This window comes from Plasmodium gaboni, chromosome 7, assembly GCF_001602025.1.
Source record: "Plasmodium gaboni strain SY75 chromosome 7, whole genome shotgun sequence".
Classification (NCBI taxonomy): domain Eukaryota; phylum Apicomplexa; class Aconoidasida; order Haemosporida; family Plasmodiidae; genus Plasmodium; species Plasmodium gaboni.
In genome coordinates, this window is record NC_031487.1 from 844593 (window position 1) to 868891 (window position 24299).

General features: G+C 19.2%; 3 protein-coding genes across 3 annotated transcripts; 2 read left to right on the forward strand and 1 right to left on the reverse strand.

Annotated features, from left to right (window-relative positions):
* Positions 1-744: 744 nt before the first annotated feature.
* Positions 745-3260, forward strand: PGSY75_0726200 (serine/threonine protein kinase, FIKK family; the record flags this gene model as incomplete). Its single annotated transcript, XM_018785097.1, has 3 exons — positions 745-841; positions 1024-3083; positions 3177-3260. The coding sequence occupies 3 exons, from the start codon at positions 745-747 to the stop codon at positions 3258-3260; spliced, it is 2241 nt and encodes a 746-aa protein (XP_018642598.1).
* A 1321-nt stretch (positions 3261-4581) lies between these two features.
* On the forward strand, positions 4582-8790 carry PGSY75_0726300 (putative DNA mismatch repair protein PMS1; the record flags this gene model as incomplete). The annotated part of the gene is made up of 2 exons (XM_018785098.1): positions 4582-8252; positions 8481-8790. The coding sequence occupies 2 exons, from the start codon at positions 4582-4584 to the stop codon at positions 8788-8790; spliced, it is 3981 nt and encodes a 1326-aa protein (XP_018642599.1).
* Positions 8791-9270: 480 nt separating this feature from the next.
* Positions 9271-24246, reverse strand: PGSY75_0726400 (putative membrane protein; the record flags this gene model as incomplete). The annotated part of the gene is made up of 5 exons (XM_018785099.1): positions 9271-9304; positions 9467-21948; positions 22102-23487; positions 23656-23876; positions 24000-24246. The coding sequence occupies 5 exons, from the start codon at positions 24244-24246 to the stop codon at positions 9271-9273; spliced, it is 14370 nt and encodes a 4789-aa protein (XP_018642600.1).
* Positions 24247-24299: the final 53 nt, after the last annotated feature.

The following is a 24299-nucleotide window of genomic DNA, read 5'->3' on the forward strand; positions in this document are numbered from 1 at the left end:
ATTATTTTTTTTTTTTTAGTTTTTTTCCTAACCTAGGAAAATTGAATATATCAGCTCATATATATTTTATAATTCATATTTATAATAAATATTATATATATATATATATATATATATATTTATTTATTGTTTATAAAAAAAAAAAAAAAAAAAAACACTAAATAAAATATATGATATATGAATGATATATATAACATATATATATATTTGTACAATTTATTAATCAATTCATTATAAGATTAAAAAAAAAAAAAAAATACAATTCCCCATTTCATTATATATATATATGCATCCTTTGAGTTATTAAATTATAGATATTTTATATTGATCTACAATTTTATTTGTGTTTACATATGTAGAACCCCAAAAAAAAAAAAAAAAAAAAAAAACTGAAATAATTATTTTCTTTAATAAATGAATAATATATAAATTTATTTATAAATATATGTGGTAATATTAATAAAATTGTGTCCTACAATATTTTTATATTTAGGTCTTTGTATTGGCAAATTATAATAACAATAATTGTGTATATATATATATATATAATTAAATATATATGCCCACATATAATAAATATATTAAAAAGTGATTATTATCACCCTTAGGAACATTTGAAGTTTAATTTTTTTTTTATAATGTAAAAAATGTTCTATTAAAAAAAAAATATATATTATATATATATACATATCTTATTTAGTATACTGTGTAATAAGATATAATCTGTTCATTACATTTATCATAATGTTCTATAGTGTAAATGAATGGAAAATAAATAAATTTATTCATTCCATATTTCCTAAGAAGTCCATATTAATAATATTTCTCATGTTATATTTGAGTATACTAGTAAGATAATAAAAAGGAAAACGGGGAAAAAAAAAAGCAAAATATAAATGTATATACACCTAAATATTAAGGGACATGCATATAATATATATTATTATTATTTATTTGATTTTTTTTTTTTTTTTTTTTGATAGAATAATGTAATTTTTTATAAACATAATAATAAGATAAAAGGGAAATTAACAAAAAGGAAGTACAACATCTTAAGGGGTCTACTAGAATTCGAACAAATTCTTGGAAAAGGCCCTAGGGAGAAATCAAGAAAAGGGCATAAGAAAATGAAATCGAAGCAAAGTAAAAATGAAAAGAAAAATGAAGAACAAGATGACCTCTTAAAAAGTATAGAAGATGATCTCTTAAAAAATAAACAAGTCCTCTTAAAAAGTATAGAAGATGACCTCTTGAAAAGCGTAGAAGAAATGCTCTTAAGAAATAAAGAGTATAAATTGTTGCAAAATGAATACGATAATATGTTGCAAAATAAAGATCATAATATGTTGCAATATAAAAATGATAATGTGCTGCAAAATGAATATCACAAGCTCTTACAAAACAAACAGGATGATAACTCACTTAAAGGTAATCCTTTAATTGTAAATAAGCAAGTACATAATAGGTGTATGAAGAAAACACATGAAAATAAGCAAGATGGTGAAAAGAATGATGATATATTCTTAATGTCCCCCACAAAAGTAGACAGCATATGGAGAAGATTAAAAAAAAGTCTTTCAAGAGGTATGTTTATGAATTTTTTATTAAATGATAATAATAATAATAATAATAATGAAAAAAAACATTCTATGTTGTATTTAATAAATATGTTGAAAAAACAATTCAATTATTATAGTTCAAAAAATTCAAATGATGAAAAATTCGAGAAATCACGAAATGAAGGAGAAGAAAAATATGATAATTTAAATAAGAAGAATAATATGGTATATAATTGGAAAATAGGACAAGAATGTTTTATGAAAAAATTAGGTAATGTACATAATTTTGAAATGAATGGTGTTAATTATTATGATTTTAATTTATTATCAATTCCAACTATTGGTTATTCTAAAAGTAGTAAAAGACTTCAGTTGATGTATAAAACTGATGTAATATATGGGGAAAATGAGAATGATGAAAATAATATAAAAAATAAATTATTTTTGAAAAAAGTTCCTGCAAATTTGTGGATTGAACAATATAAATTAATGAAAGAATATGATGGAGAATATTTATATGGTGGGGAAAATTATGTAATGGAATTCTTAGTTTTTTCTTTTCTTGATACATATCACCCTGATATATGTCCTAAGTTGTATAAAATATTATATGAGCCTCCAAATAAAGAATATATTAAAGATGCAAAAATAAAATTTGACAATATAGATGATTTTGTAAAATATATGGAAGATACTATAGAACATAACAAAAGGAATGATGGTAAAAATAATGTTGATAATAATATACATAACAATAATATTAACGATTGTATAATTAATAGTGATAAAAAAAAAAATGATAATAATAGCAACAATAACAATAATAACAATAGTAACAGTTGTGATAATAACAATAATAACAATAGTAACAGTTGTGATAATAACTGTGGATATGTTGTAATGGTATCCGAATATTACGGTGAAGATATATTTGATTTTATTATAAAACGAAGGAAAAATGTTTTTTTAAAAATCCGAAGAAAAGATAAAATCAATATTCTTCATGCATGTTTAAAATTATTAGCAAGATTACATGATGCTGGATTATCTCATCTTGATTTAACACCTGATAATATATTAATATCAAAAAATATGGATTTACGTTTATGTGATTTTGCTAAAAGCACTCCAATGTATAGTAATAAACTAAGACATTTAAAAGCATCTAAAAATTTGTATAAATTCGAATCATATGAAACTAATGTTGCAAAAAGTGCATATACACCACCTGAATGTTGGGAAATATTTTGGAGATATTATGAATTAAATGTTAAAGAACCTTTAGAATATTTAAAATTAATTACAAACCAAGAAGAAAGGAAAAAATTTTATTTTGACGTTGCTTGTGCTGACAAATTTATGTTAGGGGTTCTATTCATATGGATATGGACTAGTGGTAATTTATGGGGTTGTTCAGATCCTTTACAAGATGATTATTTTTATAGTCTTATGAAATCAGAAATGAATTTTAATAATTTCCCATGTACACAAAATTGGCCCCATGGCCTTAAGCATATCATAAAGGTAATGAAAAAAACAGGAAAAATATTACATATATATATATGAACATATATATATATATATATATATATTTATTTATTTTATTATTTTTTATAGCAATTGTTACATATGAAATACAGAAAAGATTTGGATTTAAATATTTTAAGCATTCATCCATGGTGGTACAAAAGAAAAAAGTAATAATGTGCGTTTTTTTTTTTTGTCATACAAATTTAAAATGCCAAGAAAACGTGACATGGAAAAATATGTATTCATTTGAAGTGATATATATTATATTATATTTGTTCCTTTTTTTTATTTTATTCTTTTATAAAATATTATTATATATATATAAATTTAATTTAACAAAGGTTACTTATATACATGATATATTGTCTTTAAATATTCCAACATTTTTATATTTAAAAATGTGTTTTTTTTTTTTTTTTTGTGTATACATAATTTTATATTTATATAATATATATGATATATATATATATATATTTATATTCATATTTTATAATTCATTAATTAAATTATTTCCAATTTATTTTATTATATATAAAATTTGGGGTATGATTATTAAATTTGTTTAATTTTTTTTTTTTTTTTCCATCTGCGTTAAAAATTTATTATATATTTTTTATATATTTATTATATATTTATATTCTTTTTAATGTATAATTAAGACATGATATTTTATTTATATTATTTTTTTTTTTTTCTTTGGTTACTTTATTGATCATAATAAATAAGATTCATTCAAATAATATACTAGTATAATTAAAAAAAAGTAAAATTATATATATATATATTATATATATATATATATATATATATATATATAATAGGATTAAATTTATTCCATGCTATTTTACATAACATATATTATATTGTATACTTACTAAAAATAATTAAATTATAAAAAATATATTCATATATATTTATAATTATGTATTATATAATATATTGTTCTAGTTCCTCTTTTTTTTTTTTTTATTCCAGAGAAAATAATATATATAAATATATTTTTGGAGTAAATAAATTTTTTTTTTTTTTTTTTTTTGGTATTCCATATATATAAATAATGTAAAAAAAAAAAAAAAAAAATAAAGAGAGCATATTATATAATTATATATTTATATATATATTTTTTATTATCATACTATATTATTTTATTAAAATTTTTCTCTTTTTTTTTTTTTTTTTTTTTTTTTTTTTGGTATGAATATATAAGGTATTTCCCTGTTGAATATAAATCCTTTTAAAAACAGAATAAAAATGATGGGATTAAAAAAAAAATATATATGTTGTTTTTATTATGAAATATGAAGATTTTTAAGTATTTCCATTTATTTATTATATGTTTTTTACATTATGATTTAATATCATTTTGATATAACTTAATTGTCATAACCACAAATGTAATATTATATGTATACAAGAAATTGATGTATATATTATATATATATATATATATATATATAATATTATTTTATATTATATTACTTTATATATATAAATGAAGATAAAGAATATAGGGGAGGAGTCGATTCACAATATATGCAGCAGTCAGGTTATATTTACTCTGAGCAGTGTAGTTAAAGAATTGGTTGAGAATTCGATAGATGCTAATGCTAGTGAAATAAAAATAAAGTTAGTTGAGAGTGGAATAAAGTTAATAGAGGTTAATGATAATGGTGTTGGTATAAAAAAGATTAATTTTGAAAACATATGTGCTCGTCATGCTACATCAAAAATAAAAGATTTTAATGATATACATAGTTCATTAAATACCTTAGGGTTTCGAGGGGAAGCATTAAATTCTTTATGTATGTTAAGTAATGTTAATATAACAACAAAGAATGAAGAAAATGACCATGCTTATTTATTAAAATTTGATAAACTTGGTAGACTTTATCATGAAGAACCAATAGCTAGATTAAGAGGGACTACTGTGAGTTGTGAGAATATTTTTCATAACATCCCAATAAGAAAGAAAGATTTTATAAAGAATATAAAAACACAATTATCAGATTTATTATTATTAATGCAACAATATGCTATAATATATCATAATATAAAATTTGTTATATATAATATTGTTACATTTAAAGGATGCACCAAAAATATGAACTTGTTAATTACTAATGGTAGTGATAGTATTAAAAAAAATTTCTATTCTATATATGGTAAAAGAAATATTGGTAATTTAATTGAATTCAATGTTGATGGTAATGAATGGAATATTAGAGGTTATATAAGTGATAGTAATAGTGGTAGAAGAGATAAAGATTTGCAATTTTATTATATTAATAGTAGACCTATACACATATTAAAAAATGTAAATAAATTAATTAATACAATATATAGAGAATTTAATAGTAGATTATATCCTATCATTATTTGTAATATTTTATCAGATACAAAAAATATAGATGTGAATGTTACTCCTGACAAAAGAGAAGTCTTCTTTACATTTGAGCAAGAAATGTGTGAACATATGAAAACAGTTCTTGTCAAATTATTTACACCTAAAACCAGTAATTTGATTGATACACAAATTGACGATTATTTTTTAAAAGCTAATAATATTTTGCCCAATCATATAAAAGGTAATATAAAAATGGAGACACATCAGGAGGAGCATCATCATAAATCCATATCACCCGCACAAGAAGAAAAAACCAAAGAAATAAAAAATGATAATATTATTAAAACTGAACCTAATTATAATAACGATAGGACCCATAATTTGTATGTTAAAAAAGAATGCATACATAAGGATGAGCAAATATATATAAAACAAGAAAAAATTAATGAGCAAAATAATTCTTATCTTGACGGTTCTCAACATTGTAATACACATGAAGATGAGGAAGAGAAAGAAAAAATAATAAAAAAGGAAAATATATATAGTGATCATGATGATAGACAGTTATTTAAAATAAAGGAAGAAAAAATATATAAGCATCCAAATAAATATATTCAAAATGATGAATTATATAGGGATAATACAAGTAGCCTTAATTATTCATCATTAGAAAAGGATTACATATCAATAGAAAATAAAATAAATAATATTCAAGTTAAAAATGATGAATTTAATTCATCATCAGTATTTCAGAATGACGATTATAATTTTCGTAAGATATATAGAGCAAATAATTCCTTTGCATCAACACAAGAAAGTATGCATTGCGATTTATTTGTTTCAATCAATAAGAAGCAATATGAAAATGAACAAAATGAAGAGAATGAACAAAGTGAACAGAATGAAGAAAATGAAGAAAATAAAAAAAAGACAGAATATACCTTTTATAGAAATAATGAACAAGAGAAAAGTGTATATATTAAAAAGGAGCAAGAACAATTTAATTCAAATAATGATGAGGAAATATATTCATTGGGTCCTTTATCAGTTGATAATGTAATAATGGAAAATAACAAAGATGATTTTAGTGATATGAATAATAATGTATATCAATATAAATTGGAGAGTGATGTTTATAATAATAGTAATAATAAGAGTAATATTTATGAGTATAAAATAGATAGCGATGATAATAATGATAATATTTATGAATACAAATTAAATAGTGATGATAATAATGATAATAATAATAATAATAATAATGTGTATGAATACAAATTACATAGTGATGATAATAATGATAATAATAATAATAATGTGTATGAATACAAATTACATAGTGATGATAATAATGATAATGTGTATGAATACAAATTAAATAGCGATGATAATAATAATAATAATAATAATAATAATAATGTGTATGAATACAAATTACATAGTGATGATAATAATGATAATAATAATAATAATGTGTATGAATACAAATTACATAGTGATGATACTATTGATAATAATAATAATAATGTGTATGAATACAAATTACATAGTGATGATAAAAATAATAATAATAATAATAATGTGTATGAATACAAATTACATAGTGATGATAATAATGATAATATTTATGAATACAAATTAAATAGTGATGATAGTAGTAATACCACTTATTTAAATGGACAGGAAAAAAATGAAGGAAGAGAAGAAGGTAATAATTTAAAAGATTATACAAATTATTCATTCGAGGATTTGAAAGAGAATATAAAAAGTAATTGTATAAAGAAAATTCCAATTGATATAAATATGTATATTAATAGAGAAGAGCTGAAGAGTGGATTTGATTATGATCAAATACATGTAATAAATTTGACAAACAGTGAAAAAATAAAGAATATAATATTTCAGAAAATGAAAGAAGAAACACCAATAAATAATTATTTATGTTTAACAGATGATCAAGAAGATAAAGAATATAAAAACTTATTTGAAGGAAATTTAAGTTTAAAAGAAAGTAATAATAATACAAATAATGTTAATAATAATGAAGATATAAATTTTAGTAATATAGATGAAACACAGACAGATTTATATTTCCAATCCAGCTTATTTAATAAATTAAAGATATGTGGACAATTTAATAAAGGATTTGTTATATCCAAAATAGATTTACTTTATTTTGAAAATAGAAAAAAAAAAAAAACTGAAGGAGATATATCAACATACAAAACACATGAGAACAATATTACTAATAATATAAATAATGAGGATTACCATAATTTTAATAATGATAATAACCTAATAAGTTATAATAAACATAAAAGTAATTACGCTTTATTTATTATTGATCAACATGCAGCTGATGAAAAATCAAATTTTGAAAAATACAATAAAATATTTACCATGAAGTCACAAAAATTAATTAGTAAAATACATGTACAAGTAAGCCCAGCCCAAGTTCATATAATACAAAAATATATGTCTATTTTCTTACAAAATGGATTCGAAGTACAAATTTTAGAAGAACCCATACATAAAAGAAGGAAAACAAATAATAATATAAATGAACAAATCGATGAGGAAGAAGAAATGCTTATGGAGCTTAATGTATATTTATTATCATTACCAGTATTTAATGGAAAAATATTAGAAGTAGTTGATTTTATGTCTCTCTTGCATCATCTAACAGAGCATCCAGTAGCTTCATACAATGAATCCGCATTATCTGCAAAAAGTACATTAGATTTGAATAATAAAACAGATACGTGGTTTAATTATAATTTCCCACGACCTCAAAAGGTGTGGCGTATTCTAGCATCCAAGTGAGAATATATATATATATATATATATAGATATATAGATTTTGTGTATGTGTATATGCATGTGCTCATTTCGATATATATATCCATGTGTATCCTATATATGTGTGAAAAATATGATTCATGCTACTAATATTACAAATAAGCATATTATGTAGCATAATATGAATATACACATATATATAACTTTTATTATTTTATTTTTTTTTTTTTTTTTTTTTTTTTTTGTAGGGCGTGTCGAAATGCGATAATGGTTGGCAAATCATTAAACATATACGAAATGATTAAGATAAAGAAAAAGCTAAGTTTTTTAAAGAATCCATGGAATTGTCCTCATGGTAGACCTACCATAAAATATCTCATAAATAATGTGGATATAAAAAATTGCTTTAAAAACTATTATTTAAAATTATATGATGAAATTACTAATTTGATTTTAACTCAGAATTATGATGCTTATAAATATTTGTTTCATAATCATGTCTTTTTTTTAATTATATCTACTAAACCTTTCCTAGGTCCTATTTTAAAATTTCAATAATTGATTGGTGTGTATGAAAAAAAAAAAAATATATTTTTATAAAAATGTGTATTAAAAATTTTTTTTTTTTTTTTCAATATATATATATATATATTTTTAATTTTTTAATTTTTTAATTTTTTTATTTTTTAATTTTTTAGTTTTTTAATTTTTTAGTTTTTTAGTTTTTTAGGTTTTTAATTTTTTAATTTTTTTTTTTTTTTTTTTTTTTGTACTATATTATATTGGCACATTGCATGAACAATTTCATTAATTTGTGTCGTGACATTTATGTTTTGATGATTTTTATAATAATGTATTAATTTTTAATTTTAAAAACTTTGATAATTCAAGATTTTATAAAAAATATAAAACACGAAACATGATACATATAATATATAATATATAATATATAATACATTTGTTATAGAAGCACATATATATTATATTATATTATATATATATATAAATTTTTTAGTATGTAATTATTTTATTTTTAGCTTATTGTACATTGAGAAAGTTGCTACTCTTCATCCTACAAAAAATAAAATAAAAAGAAAAATGAAGATGTATTGAATATGACGGTAAAATGTAAAAATTATAAATAAATACATACATACATACATTTATATATATATATATATATATATATATATATTGTTGTGTGTTTTTTTTTTTTTTTTTTTTTTTTGGTTACCTGTATTTTTTTAAAAGCGCCTGCGTATGCTTTAGCCACATATATATAATTAACTTTTGCTCATTTTTATTCAAAAAGTTTTGGTTAGGATTAGATATAGATTGGAACGTGAAATACTGATAATAATATAACATCATATATAGATCATAATATTGTAATTTATTTTTTAGACATTGGTTCATATGTTGAACATAATTTTGAATTTCATTAATATTATGTTCATTATTATTTTTGAATAATTTATAAATAACAGATTGATAATAAAATTCGTAAACATCGAAGGTATTTTTATATATGTCTAATAAGCTTAAAAAAAACAATGGTAGTTGATTATATTCATCTTGAGGGATATAATCTTTTTCTTTTTTTTTTATTTGATAAGATTCAATATTATTCATATTATTCATATTATTATTATTATTATCGATATAAGTGTTGTCATCAGATATATGATTGTGATTATAATATTTATGATGATTAACATATTTGTTATTATTTATATCAGTTTGATTTAAATTTATGGAATGAATAGAATTATTTAGATTTTCTTCATTTTTTTTCTTATTGATAATAATAAGATCATATTCTTTTGTTGTATGATTTTTGGAATTATTATCTTTATGAGTTTTTTTATATTTTAGAAAATAAAGATATTGAATATATACATTGGAAATATAATTATGATTATATTTATTATGATAATAATTTTTGAAATAAAAATTATTTTCATCATATTTATTTTTATATTGAAATTTATTTAATTTTTTTAAAAGTTTATCTTGTCTATTATTAGTAAAAAAAAGTTTACAAGAAATATCTTTCATTAAATATTCTTCAATATTACTTTTAATCTTTCCAGTATTTCTATACCAATTCCAAACCATACTTTTATTTCCTAATAGTTCATCTGCTTTTTGTAAATTATTATTAATAAATAATTTTAATATAATTTTATATTTTATCATATTTTGGAAAAAATTAAAATGATTAGCAAAAAATAATATTAACAAATATTCTTCTATATCCTTATCATTAATTAAATTATATATATTCCAATATTTTAAAATATTCTTAACATATTTTAATATATTTATCATTTGTGATTTCTTATGGATATGTCTAAAGAGGGCTCTACAATAATTTTTATTATAATAATTATTACAAACAGTATTATTATGATCAATATGGTGATTAGTTATTTTATTTATATAATTTGATAAAAATCCTTGTCCATATTTATTCAAAATAATATCTTTAGATTTTGAAATATGCATTTGATAATCTTCATCATCATATTCATTAGAATAATACATATGTTTATCATTATTTATTATATCTTTTTCTTTATTATTTTTATCGTCTTGTAATATAACATTATTTATATTTTTATGGTCTTGTAATATAACATTATTTATATTTTTATCTTTTTCATTTTCATCATTATAATAAGAACTATTATTATATGATATATATTTTTCATTATTTATTTTGTCTATATTAAAAAATTTTACCTTGTCTACTATTTCGTTATATGTATTATTTATATTTTGTATATGAACTCCATTTTGTATATCTTTTTTTTTTTTTATACTATCTTCTTTTACATCCATATATTTTTTATCATTATACATTTCATCTATATCACTTATATTATGCTTCCATTCATTAAGGCTGAAAAGATTCTGAAATGATATCTGCTTATCTTTATATTTTTCTTCATTTTTATCATTCCCTCTTTTATCATCATTTTTTATATTATTATTATTACATTCGTTCAATATATCTACAATTTCTAAATCGCTGCATTCGGTTGAAGGTTCGCTGTCTGAAAAAGAATCAAGGTTTGAACTGAACGTATTATTATATAAAAAGTTTATATTTTTATTTTCATCCTTATTATTATAATAATAATATGATGATGATGATGAGGTTAATGAGGAAGAAGTATTATTATTATTACTATTATTATTATTATTATTATATATGACATACCAATCATTATCTTTAATAACTTGTTCAATAGTTTTATGATATTCTGTATCTTTAAATTTATTAATGTCATAATTTATTATAATTAATAAGGTTTTAATAAATGAATTAATTTCTGCTGATGTAAAAATAGTAATATCATTTGTTTCCTTTTTTATATCTTTAACGTTCTTGTCTTTATGTTTTTTATGTGCACTATTATGTAATAACATATTTTCTTTATTAGATTTTATCAAGGAATAATTACAAGTAAAGAAATATAAAATATCACATTTTTTTATTTTAAATAAATATAATTCATCATCTATAAGAAGTCTATTACCTATGATCATTTTGCATGCTATAAGAATGGAGTTGTTACAATGTCTTAATATTTTAAGATACATATTGCTGAGAGTTTTTTTTAATCTTCCATACTCTTCTTTATTAATAAAGGATAAGACACAGCTTTTATGATAATAATGAAGACTACTACTACTATTATTACTATTATTATTACTATTACTATTATTATTACTATTACTATTATTATTACTATTATTATTATTATCATCATCATTATTATATTGTGTTATAATTTTTTGTGTTCTTTTAAGAAGCAGTATGTAGGAAATATTTGAAGGCTTTACACTATCCCAACTACATAATAACAATTCAGTACAATATTCTAATAATAATAATAAATTTATATATATAAATTCATATCCCTTTATATATGTTACTTGCATAAAATTTAAAAGAGAAGATATAAGCTGTGATATATCATCAAATTTTAATTTTATATCTTTCTTGTTATTTTTTTCTTTATTTATAATAATATATGTTTTCTTTTTTATAAAATATAACTTATTTATTGATGGTAAGAATATGTTGTTCAAATTAATAAATAATAAAGTTATCAATATTTTAATCAAATATAATTTGCCTTCAATTAGGTGGTCTACATTATATAGGTCATTCTTTTTAGTATCGACAAAATCATTAGTATTATTAATTTCCTTTTCTTCATTTTTAGGCATACCGCTTTTATTTGTACTAATTTTTTTATTTAAAAATTCAAAGTGATAATAATCATCACAAGTATTTTTGTATATGTTTTGATTTGTGACCATTTCGTCTTTTTTTTGTTTTTTTTCATTATTGCTTTTTTTATTTTGGAGGGTCATGTTATTTTTTACATAATATACTACATGTAGAGTTATAAAAAAGTGATATATGATATAATTCATTTGATTCATCTTCCTATTTTTTAATAATAATCTATTTAATATTTTAAGAGATAAAAAAAAATTATGTCCATTCAATCGTTTTAAGTAAGTATACATATGTTTTGATTTTTCATATATACTTAACACATTACTATTTTGTGATAATTTTAAAAACACAATACTTTTTAATTCTTTTGTAATTAATAATTTTATTATCTTTTTGATACTTATGTAGTGTAGACAAAATTTAATTATTTTTGAGCATTGCGTATGGTTAAATTTTTCTTCATATGATTTTTTATTTATTTTATTATCAACATTGAAATCGTAAGATAAATCATTCATATGGTTATTTGTATATTTAGATGTATAATGATCTAAGTTTTTATTCATAAAAAATTTAGAAAATTTAGAAAATTCAGAAAATTCAGAAAATTGAGAAAATTCACAAGAATGGTTATTCTTAATATCATTATAATTTTTTTCATTTATATTTACTGCATTTATATTTTTATTCTTCAGCATCATATCATTGTTGTTTTTATTGTTGTTGTAGTGGTTATTATCTTCATCTATTTCTAAACTTTTATCAATAAATATATCCTCATCCAACATAAAGGCATCATAGCTATCCATAATATTCATTTTGTCTTCATACATTTTATTATTGTTATATATATCTTTCAAACCCTCTTTATGATGCACAGCATCATGATCAATAGAAGAATTATAATATATATTTTTTTCATCACCATTGTGATTTTGTTCTTTGCTCTTTTTATCAGATAAGATGTGAAATAATGAAGAGGCACTACTATCGTCATGTTCATTGAATGAACTAAGAAAATATAAAATATCTTGTAATGATAAATATGTATGACATGTATTATTAAAATAAAAAAATAATAGTAAAATAATTTTTACTATTATATATTGAAATATTCTTTTTTTGTCAAATGATATTTTATTTTCTGTCTTATTATTTTGAATGAATAATAAGAATAAAATTAAAATATCTACTCGATATATATTATCTATAATTAATTTCTCATATTTTGTCGAATGATATGTATTAAATTTATCCATAAACCTATAAAAATTAAAAAAGATATTAATTTCTTTTTTGTCTTTTTTTTTTATCTCTAATAAATCACCACACAATTTATTAAAATATACATCCATTTGAAGCTTTATATCATTATAAGATTTATCAAGTAGATCTTTAAAAATATCACCCACTTCATTTTGTAAATGCTGTAACTTCAAAAATAAATGATAGACATAAAAATTTATAAATAATTCACATAAGAAATGGTTTGAATAAAAATATATATATACATTATTCTTTATATCTGTAATAGTTTCATATAATAACATGATATCATTTTTTTTTTTTAATTCAACAAGTAAAGCATATTTTAAATAATCATCTTCTGTTGGATCAAATATATTTTTAACACTTTCATAATCCTTATCATATATATAAAAAAAAGGATGCAAACGAATATTTAGTTTATTTAAAATAAATGTAAGGTCATAAATATATGGCATTATATTGAAGTCTTTTAATATATTCTTACAATATGAATATATATTTTTCCTATCCATATGGTATATATTAATATTATTATTATTTATTTTTTTTTTTTCTATTGGCCATGTTTCACTTTCTTTTATTTCTTTATATATATTTAAGAATTCGTTACATTTATCATAGAATGTAATATCTGTAGATTCTATTTCATTTATATAAAAATTGAACTGATTGAAAATTTTCTTATCATATAAAATCATTAAAGGGTTATTAAATAAGGTATTTGTACATGTGCTTTTATTGCTTAATGCAATATGATATGAATAATTGTGGTTGTCTATATTTTTATCTATAGAACTATTCTGTGCATGTTCATAATTTTCTGTGTTTATTTGTTCATCACTTATATTTGTTTGTATATTATGATATTTATTTGTTTCATCATACTGTAATAACTTGGGTTTATTATTCTTCGCATATACATAACCATTTAAATATACACATATACATCTCAATTCGATTAATTTAGCTATTATTTGATCATGTGTCATTTTTTTTATCGTTTTATAGATAGATGAAAAGAATGTGCCAAGATTAAAATTATAATAAGTCAATTTAATAAAATATATAGAAGAACATAAATAATACAAACATATTTCATACATATAATATAATATTTTATATACACAATTTATATCATAATATAAACTATGTATATTTCTTAATATATAGAGTAATAAATTATTTTTTTCGTTGCTAAGAAAATGACGTAACATTTCTTTTTCTGTTTGGATTTCAAATAAGTATTGTTCTTGTTTGTTTTCTATATTAAAATTTTTATGTGGCACATTTTCTTTATATTTTAAATCTTTATTTGTGATATGATCTTGTTCTTTCTCGGTATGACTTGTTTGTTGGATGATATTTATTTTATAAATGATAAAATTATCTTTTCTTATAAATTCGTAGTTCATGTGGGATAAATACATTTTTGATATGTCTACAATTTTTATTAGAATTTGTAAGATTTCTTGACACTTTTTTTTTTCTAACTTTTCTACAACACTTTTTTTATAGTTATCTTCAAAAAAAAGTTTCTTCATATCTATTTTATTAATATGATTTTTATATAGGTTCCATAAGAGATATCTTATAATGACTAGGATGCATATGATGTTTTTCAAAGTGGAATTATACACATTGTTCATATTATTATTATTATTATTATCATTATTGAGATCGTTGTTGTATTGATTTGTTTGCATGTTTTTATCTTCATATACGTTTTTATTCATATGATGCTCATTATTGTCTTTTTTGCTTTCCATCATAATATTTTTATTTTTATTTACAAAATTATATATAGTCCATAAGATAATATTAAAGATATGAATTTTTTTTTTAAGGGTCAATGAATTATTAAGTATTACTTTTTTTATATATAGAGAAATAGTATAATAGTCTTTTATATTTAATAAATGAACAAGAGTAAAATAATTATCGTTTGAAAATAAGGAGGTGTATAAATATTGCTTCATTTGATTACTTGTGACATATTTTTTATTGATCATTTTTTTATTATTTTCATTATATATGATATTTTCTTGATTGTTTTTATCATTTCCATTTTTTTCATCATCACTTTGTATAATATATTTTTTTTTTTTTTTTTTTTTTTCTTCATTTATATCAAAATAGTACATATTAAAATGATCATTTGTCATGTTTGGATCTAGTTCAATTGCAATAAAAAATAGTTCGATTTTTTTAATTACTTTTAAAATATATTCTATATTCCATTTAGATATATTATATTTATTTATTTTATTTTGAACATTTTGTATGAAAACTATTAGAGCATTATTATTATTATTATTATTATTATGGTAGATGGTTTTATTATTAATATTAGAAATATTTAAATGGTTGATAAATTTTTTAAAAAATGATTTATTATTTTTTTCTAATATTTTATATTTTATATTCTCATCATCACTGGAAGAAACAATATCATCATACATATTATAATAATGATTAATATTATTATTATTTATATATTTATTTTTTGCTTTTATATTATAATTTGTTGTTTTCATGATATCCATATCACTAGTGCTACTTCCTAGTGATGATGTTGTATAATTTTTTTGTTCGTGAAGACTGTTTATAATATGTTCGATATCTTCATCACTAAATGAATTATGTTCTATATTTATATTTGTCTCGTTATTAAGTTCAATAGAGGAATGGTTTGATATAATATCTGTTTCATAACACGTTTCTACAACATCAGTTTCGTTGATTTTTTCAAAGGGATAATTTTGATGATCATCATCATAATAAAAATTTTGATATGAGAGTATATTATTATTACTAATATGGTTTGAATAAATATATTGTTCATAATCTGGTTGTTCAACAGAAGAATCATTTTTATTTTTATTTTTATCTTTATTTTTATTTGTGTTTAATAATATTTTTGTGTCGTTATGCACTTGTTCTTTATTCTGTTCATCAAAATATTGATAACAATTAATATCATCACAATTATTATTATTATTATTATCATCGTTATAATAAAAATTTCCATTTTGATGATTTGCATTTTCTATATTTCCTTTGCCTGTGTTTTTATTTAAACAATTATACATATAGACACTTTTATTATTCTCCCTATTTATTTTATTAAACATATCTTTTATTTCATTTGTGTTTGCAGTATTTATAAACTTTTTATTTTCAGAATTATCTATACATATTTTATTTTTTTTCATACTTATTTTGTTTCCTAAGAATTGATTTAAACTGTCAAATGTGATGTAAGTACAATTTTGATTGTGTTCATATTTATTGTTTAGAATTTTTTTTTTTTTTTTTTTTTTTAAAAATAATTTATACAAGGTATTAATAGAAAGGTTGTAATTTAATGAGAAATAAGAATATATAAAGATAACAAAATTAAAAATATAATTTATACTTTTGGTTGAATGGTTAATATAAAATAAAATTGTTTGTTGCAAGAAATGTTTATAATTATTTTTTAATTTTTCTTCTGGATATAAGATTATTAAAAGTATTAAATAAAATGATAAGTGACTTGTTAATGTTTCCTTTTTTTTTTTTTTTTTTTTTATATATATTTGTATAATATATATAAGATAAATAATACAATATATTAATTCATCATTATTTATATGTAACAATTTTATGAGTTGTATAACTTTTTTATAATTTGTTATTTTATTTAAATCATTTTCTATAATATTTTTAAAAATACAGAATTTGTTTCTTTCATTTTTTATTTTTATATATGTATCATAATAAATTTCTTTAAAAAAATGTGTCCACATATTTTGTGTCGATAATAATTTATTCTTTATATTATTTTGATTGGATTTATTGTTATCATTACTAATTATATTATTATTATTATTATTATTATTATTATTAATTATTATTTTTTTTTTTCTATAAATATTATTATTTTCATGATTTTGATGATTCTTATCATATCCTTTTGTAATTAATTTTGAGAATGATTTATATATAAGGTCTTCATTAGATGAGTAGTATGGTAATTCTATATTCTTACCTTTAGATATAATATCACTAGATTTATTATTATAATATTGTAAGGGGGACATAACATATAATAAACATTTTTTATTATTCATCATATTTTGTATATAATATAAAATTCTTAGATTTGTTACAAGTTTTTTGTTTTCTTCATCTGTCTTGATAAAAAGTGTAAATGATTCAGAATCTGTTTTATAAATTTTTTTTATAAAATGATAAAAGTGAATAAAATCCTTATCATACATTGTAATATTATTAACTTTATTTGTTATTAAATAATTTATCATATTCTTATAATAATCTGGTTTGTCTTTTATTACATTTTGTATTTGTTGTATATATTCCTTATAATAATATTTCATAAATAAATAAAGATAATTGTAATCATTTGAATAAAATAATAGAATATAAAAAAATATAAAAAAAAATAAAGATATATCATGATTTACTGAATAAAATAAATTATAATATAATTGTATACAATTTTTAGTAAAATTATTATCTTTATAATGATGAGTATATAAAATAATTATTTTATATATTTTAAACATATATAATATACTTTTTTTCTTATTATAATTTGAACTCAAAATCATATCTATATTAATATTTAATAATTCTTCATCATTCGGATTTATAATATCTTTTTTAAAATATTTAATAAGTTCTAAGGAATTTAAATGTTTTTCAAAAAAATCTAAATATTTTTCAATTTCTTCACCACATAATGATATAGTCCTATCATTATTATCATACTCTTCTTTCCTTTCTACATTAGACTTGTCACATGTATTCTTATTAATATAATATGCTTCTTCTTCATCTTCTTTTTTTTTTGTTTTGTTGTTGTTATTCAAATCATCTTTGTATATACTACTTGTGATAATATTATTGTTATAATAATTTATAATATAATCAATATATTTATCAAATATTATTATTTTATTATAATTGCTTATATTAATATCTTGGTATTCATTAAAAAGATCTTCTAGTTTGAAAGTATGTTGTAAAACATAATCTTTAAAATATTTATTCATATTATCATCTATCATATCATATTGTTTATTTGTCATATATATTTTTCTTGGGAATAGATTATAGAAATCATTAAAGATCGATATGAAATGTATCAAATTGATTTCCATATATTTATAAAAAATTATTAAAAAGAAAAATACATATTCATAATGTTCGTTAAATATAATTTTATTATTATAAGCATAATATATATATTTTAAAAAGATTAATATTTTATCTATTTCTGTTGTTTTTTTTTTTTTAATATTACTATTATTATTATTATTGTTGTTGTTCATATATCTATTTATTTTATTTGTCTTTTTTGTGTTTTTTTTTTTTTTTTTTTTTATAGAATCTTTTTTAATACCTTGTAAACTGTTTAACGTTTTTAAAGTAAATATTATAAATAACTGTTTGGATGTATATAATATGTTAATATATAATGAATCTAAAAAATTATTCGATTTTTTATAATTTAAATAAATTATATCTTTGTCAAATGTTACATAACAACTGGTATATTTTATATGCTCATCTATATATTTATACTCTTGTAGTAAATCTATTAATTTATCATAAAAATATTTAATATAATTTTTTTGATCATCTTCATACGATAAATATTTTATATCGAAATCTAATATAAGACACATCTTATTATATATATTCATTTGTATGAATTCTTCAAATTTTATATTCCTATTATTTTCTTTACATACAAGATACATTTTTATTAAAATGAATAAGCTATATATAAGGATGATATTTTTATTTTTAATATTATCTTTTTTTAAATCTATCCTTAAATAATTCTTAATAAAAGATATATCGGTAATATTTATTGGTTCAATTATTCTAAGTGTATTATTATATTGGTCATTTATATTGTTATAATAAGAACTATTATTATTATTATTATTATTATTCTCAATATTATTATAATAATAATTATTATTTTTCATATTGTCAATAGGGTTCTTCTCCTGATTGTGTTTTCCAGATGAATTTATATTTTTTATTATATCACTATCATTATTGTTCCTATTATTATTATTATTATTATTACTATTATTACATGCGTTGAGCAAAAAATATTGTTCGTTGTATTGATACTTATTCATAATACTATCATAGAGAAATATTTCATATATGTTATCTCCATTTAAATGTTTTAGACATATATAAACAAATTCTAGTAATCTACTTTTAATTAAGTGTGTTTTTTTTATTATGTTTATACATCTGTTTAGAAAGAATTCAACAAACATATTTTCATCACATTCAATATCAAATAATTCGTACGAGTTTTTGTTTTTATTTTCATATGAAAAGAAAGACATAAGATTTTCATTTACTCGTGTGTTTAATACTTCAAAGGTGTTATTATTACTACTACTTTTATATGTATTTGTATTATTATCCATTTTTTTTTCTAATACATTAGATGAACTATATTGCTCGCTGTATATTTTGTCATCACAACGAATTATCTGTTCCTCTACATAATCATTGTTAGATCTCAACATGTCGTTATGATAGTTGTTATCATTATTATCATGAGTCGGTAACTTATGATCCTTATCCTTATTAATATTTCTATTTATTAATGGTAAGAGAAAAAAATAATTTTCTATTCTTTCATTCAATGGAATATAATAAAAGATGGTTTTCCAATTTTTTTTAATAAAATAATTAAAATATTTATAAAATATTTTTATTAGTACATAATTTTTATTAATTAAGAAATATTTTATTATATCTATAGGTGTGTAGGCATATTTAAATTTAGTCCAGCTTATAATAAATATATTTGTATCATCAACACTTTTAATACATTTATTATAAATGTTATCATTATTATCATCATCTTTATAATCACCATATTTATTATCACCATATTTATCATCACCATATTTATCATCACCATATTTATAATCACCATATTTATCATCACCATATTTATAATCACCATATTTATCATCATCATTATTACTATGCTCATCACATGAATTTATTGTATGGTTTATATTTTTTTTAAAAATATTAAAAATATCAGATATTTTATTTATACTATTCTTCCCTCTTGAAGTATCTATAGATCTACATTTTAATGATTCCTTATTATGATATATGCCCGAACTATTTATTCTTTCCTTATGTATCAATTTCATAATATAATTATATAATTTAAATTTATATATTTGTTTAATTATTTCATTTTTATACATTAATAATTTAATTTTGACTTGTTCATTTTGTTTCATTGAATTTAAATAATATTTATATTTTTGTATGTCATATGAGAAGAAAAAAAAATTAGTATCTTCTTCTCTACTCATTTCTTCATTTAGTAGTACATCGCTTGTTGAATTAAAAGATGAAGCACTTAAATTGATGTTCATATCATCTATTGAAATACCCCACAGTTTATTTATATCATCATTATTGTTATTATTGTTATTATTGTTATTATTGTCATCATTGTCATGTTCAAAGTTATTATAATTTGCTTGGTTCTTATTTATTGTGGTATTATAAAATGTATTATCATTATCATATGAATTGTTTGCAGATATTATATCATCATATTGTATGTGTTCATAATTATTGCACTCTTTTCTTTCTGTGAATATATTTGTTTTATATAACCTTTTGTTATCTGTTTTTTTTTTTTTGGTTTTATTTTTAATAAGTGCACTTAAAAAATTTTCTTCTATATCATTTTGATCAAAATGGTCACTGAAAAAATATTTGTCATAATGTTTTTCATTTTCTAATAAATAATCAATTAATTGTAAAGATGAGTATAAGACATTTTTTAGTTTATGTAATTGTATATTTATATCTATATTTTTACTTATTTCCTTATCAAAATTTATTTTTTTTATACAATAATAATTATTTATATATTCGCATGAAGCATTATCTTTTTCATTTAAGACATAAACGAAATTGTGATAATTTTTATTTTCTTCCTCCATATTTAAATTGGTTTCAAAAAAATTACATTGGATTTTTGAATCGCTATTCTCTAACAGGTTCGTCATGCGTTTTACTGTTTCGTCATCTTCATCATCTTTGAAAAGAAAAGGATCATAGGTGATTGCTCGATGTAGAAACTGGAATAGGTCTTCTATTTTGAACAAGCACTAAGAAAAAAAAATATAAATATAAAAATATAAATATATATATATATATAAATATATACATATAAATATAAATATATATATATATATATATATATATATATATGTGCATATATATATATACATATTCATTTTAACGTGTAGAAATATTTTTACCTCATAGTCTGCTAAGGATGAACCACAATATCGACCCACATAATCATATATTGAATATGTAAATAATTGATGAACATATTTACATTTATATGTTTCAGCTAATATTAATGCATCATAATAATTATTAAAAAATTGATATACAAGTATTTCTATATTATTTAAAAAATAAATTTCATATAAGACAATATCAAATTGATCTTGATAATTTCTTAATATTAAATAATATTTATCTATAAAACATAATAATATATTGTTGTATATATGTGTGTTGTTAGACATTTTCTTATTATTATTTTTGGTTATATCCATTTTGAAAAAATCTATATTCAATAAACTTTTTTCACAGTCATCATCATTTAATTGATTATGAAATATATTTTTTTTGTTTTCATTAATTTTATATACATCTAAATATTTTTGTAGGTATAATAAATTGGAAGATATATCATTATGATAATTATTTTGCATATCATAAAATTGTTTTTTGTCATTTTCAATTTTATAAAGATGATCAATTAATACATTGATAGTTTCATTGTATATATTATATATATCATCAGAATAATTGATATTATAATCCTTAATTTTTTCATTTACAATATTGATGATACACATATGTAAGTTACTTTTCTTTAATATATTTTCATTGATATCATATAATAAAGAATTATTATTTAACTTGTCTTGACTATGAAATTTGGACATGTAAATATCTTCCATTTTATTATAATAAGAGTATAACATGTTAAATGAATTAGATACAAAAGAGGTATATCTATTTTTCTTACACTCAGGTTCATATAAAAAAGGATCACTATAAATTAAAAAAATATGATTATATTCATTTATATATACATAACATATTTCATTTGTAGTCATATTATTATTATTATTATGATAAATTTTGTTGTTATCATCATCTTTGTATTCTTCATTATTTATATCTTCATAACTAGATAAATAATATTCTATCTCTCTTAAAGATTTTTTGTTAAAATATTTTAATTTCTCACTTTGATTTGCATTAAGATATTTAAAAACTTCATAATTATTGTTTATATGAAGATTTTCTAATATAATAATATCATTAGTCTTAAATAACACAACTATATAATCTTTATTTAAAGTAATACATTGTATACTTTTTTTTATTTCATTCTTTATAATATATTCACATATGTTCTTTTCTATATATTCACATTCATCATGTTGTAAATTGTGCATAATTATATGAAGCAGTCCTTGTATTTTATCATCAAAATATGATATAACTAAAAAATGTTCTTTTTCTATTTTGAAATATATATCTACACTTTTTTTTAAGTCGAATTTTTTTATTTCTTTTGGTATAAGGTTATTATTGCTTCTATTGGCTGGGTCCAATTGCTAAAAAAAAAAATAACACATACATATAAATATATATATATATATATATAACATTCACGTAACAGTAGTGATCACATTTGTGTTATCAAAATTGTAGGAGGGGGGGCGAAAAAAAAAAAAAAAAAAAAAAAATTTTATTTTTACACATATGCATTAATTTTTGTTTACCCATAATATTCCAGTTTTATCAATAATATAAATAAAATCATTATAAGCAAAAAAGAAAAGTACTGAGATGTCTATATGTTGTCTTGTTAATATTTTTATATCTATTATGCTTTGGTTGGAATTATCCTTATCAAATTGGTGTATAAATAATTGGTTACTTTTTTGGATTAATAAAAAATTAAAATCGGATATGCACAAAGCTTTGTCGATTTTGTTAGGACCTGCAAATGGTATAAATAAATATATAAATATATATACATACATATATATATATATATATATGAAATAATATTTCACGTGAATAAAAATATATCAAGTACATATAATATATATATTTTTATTACTGATATATTTGAGAAAGACCCATGAGTCTTTCTCATTTTGACAACATATGAATATATTTTTTTCCAGGGTTATAGTAAATGTATTTTTCCACTTTGTTATTATTCTCTTTGATGAGCCATCTTTATATTTGATATTATCTATTTGTCCTATATTTTCATTGATTTTATTATTTTTATGAAATATATTTAAATCTTTTGTAAAACTATTTACATTAAGATGAAATAATTTATTTATTTTCATCATCATTTTTAAAATGTTTCTAATAAATTATTTTTAATATTTATAAAATTAAATTATTA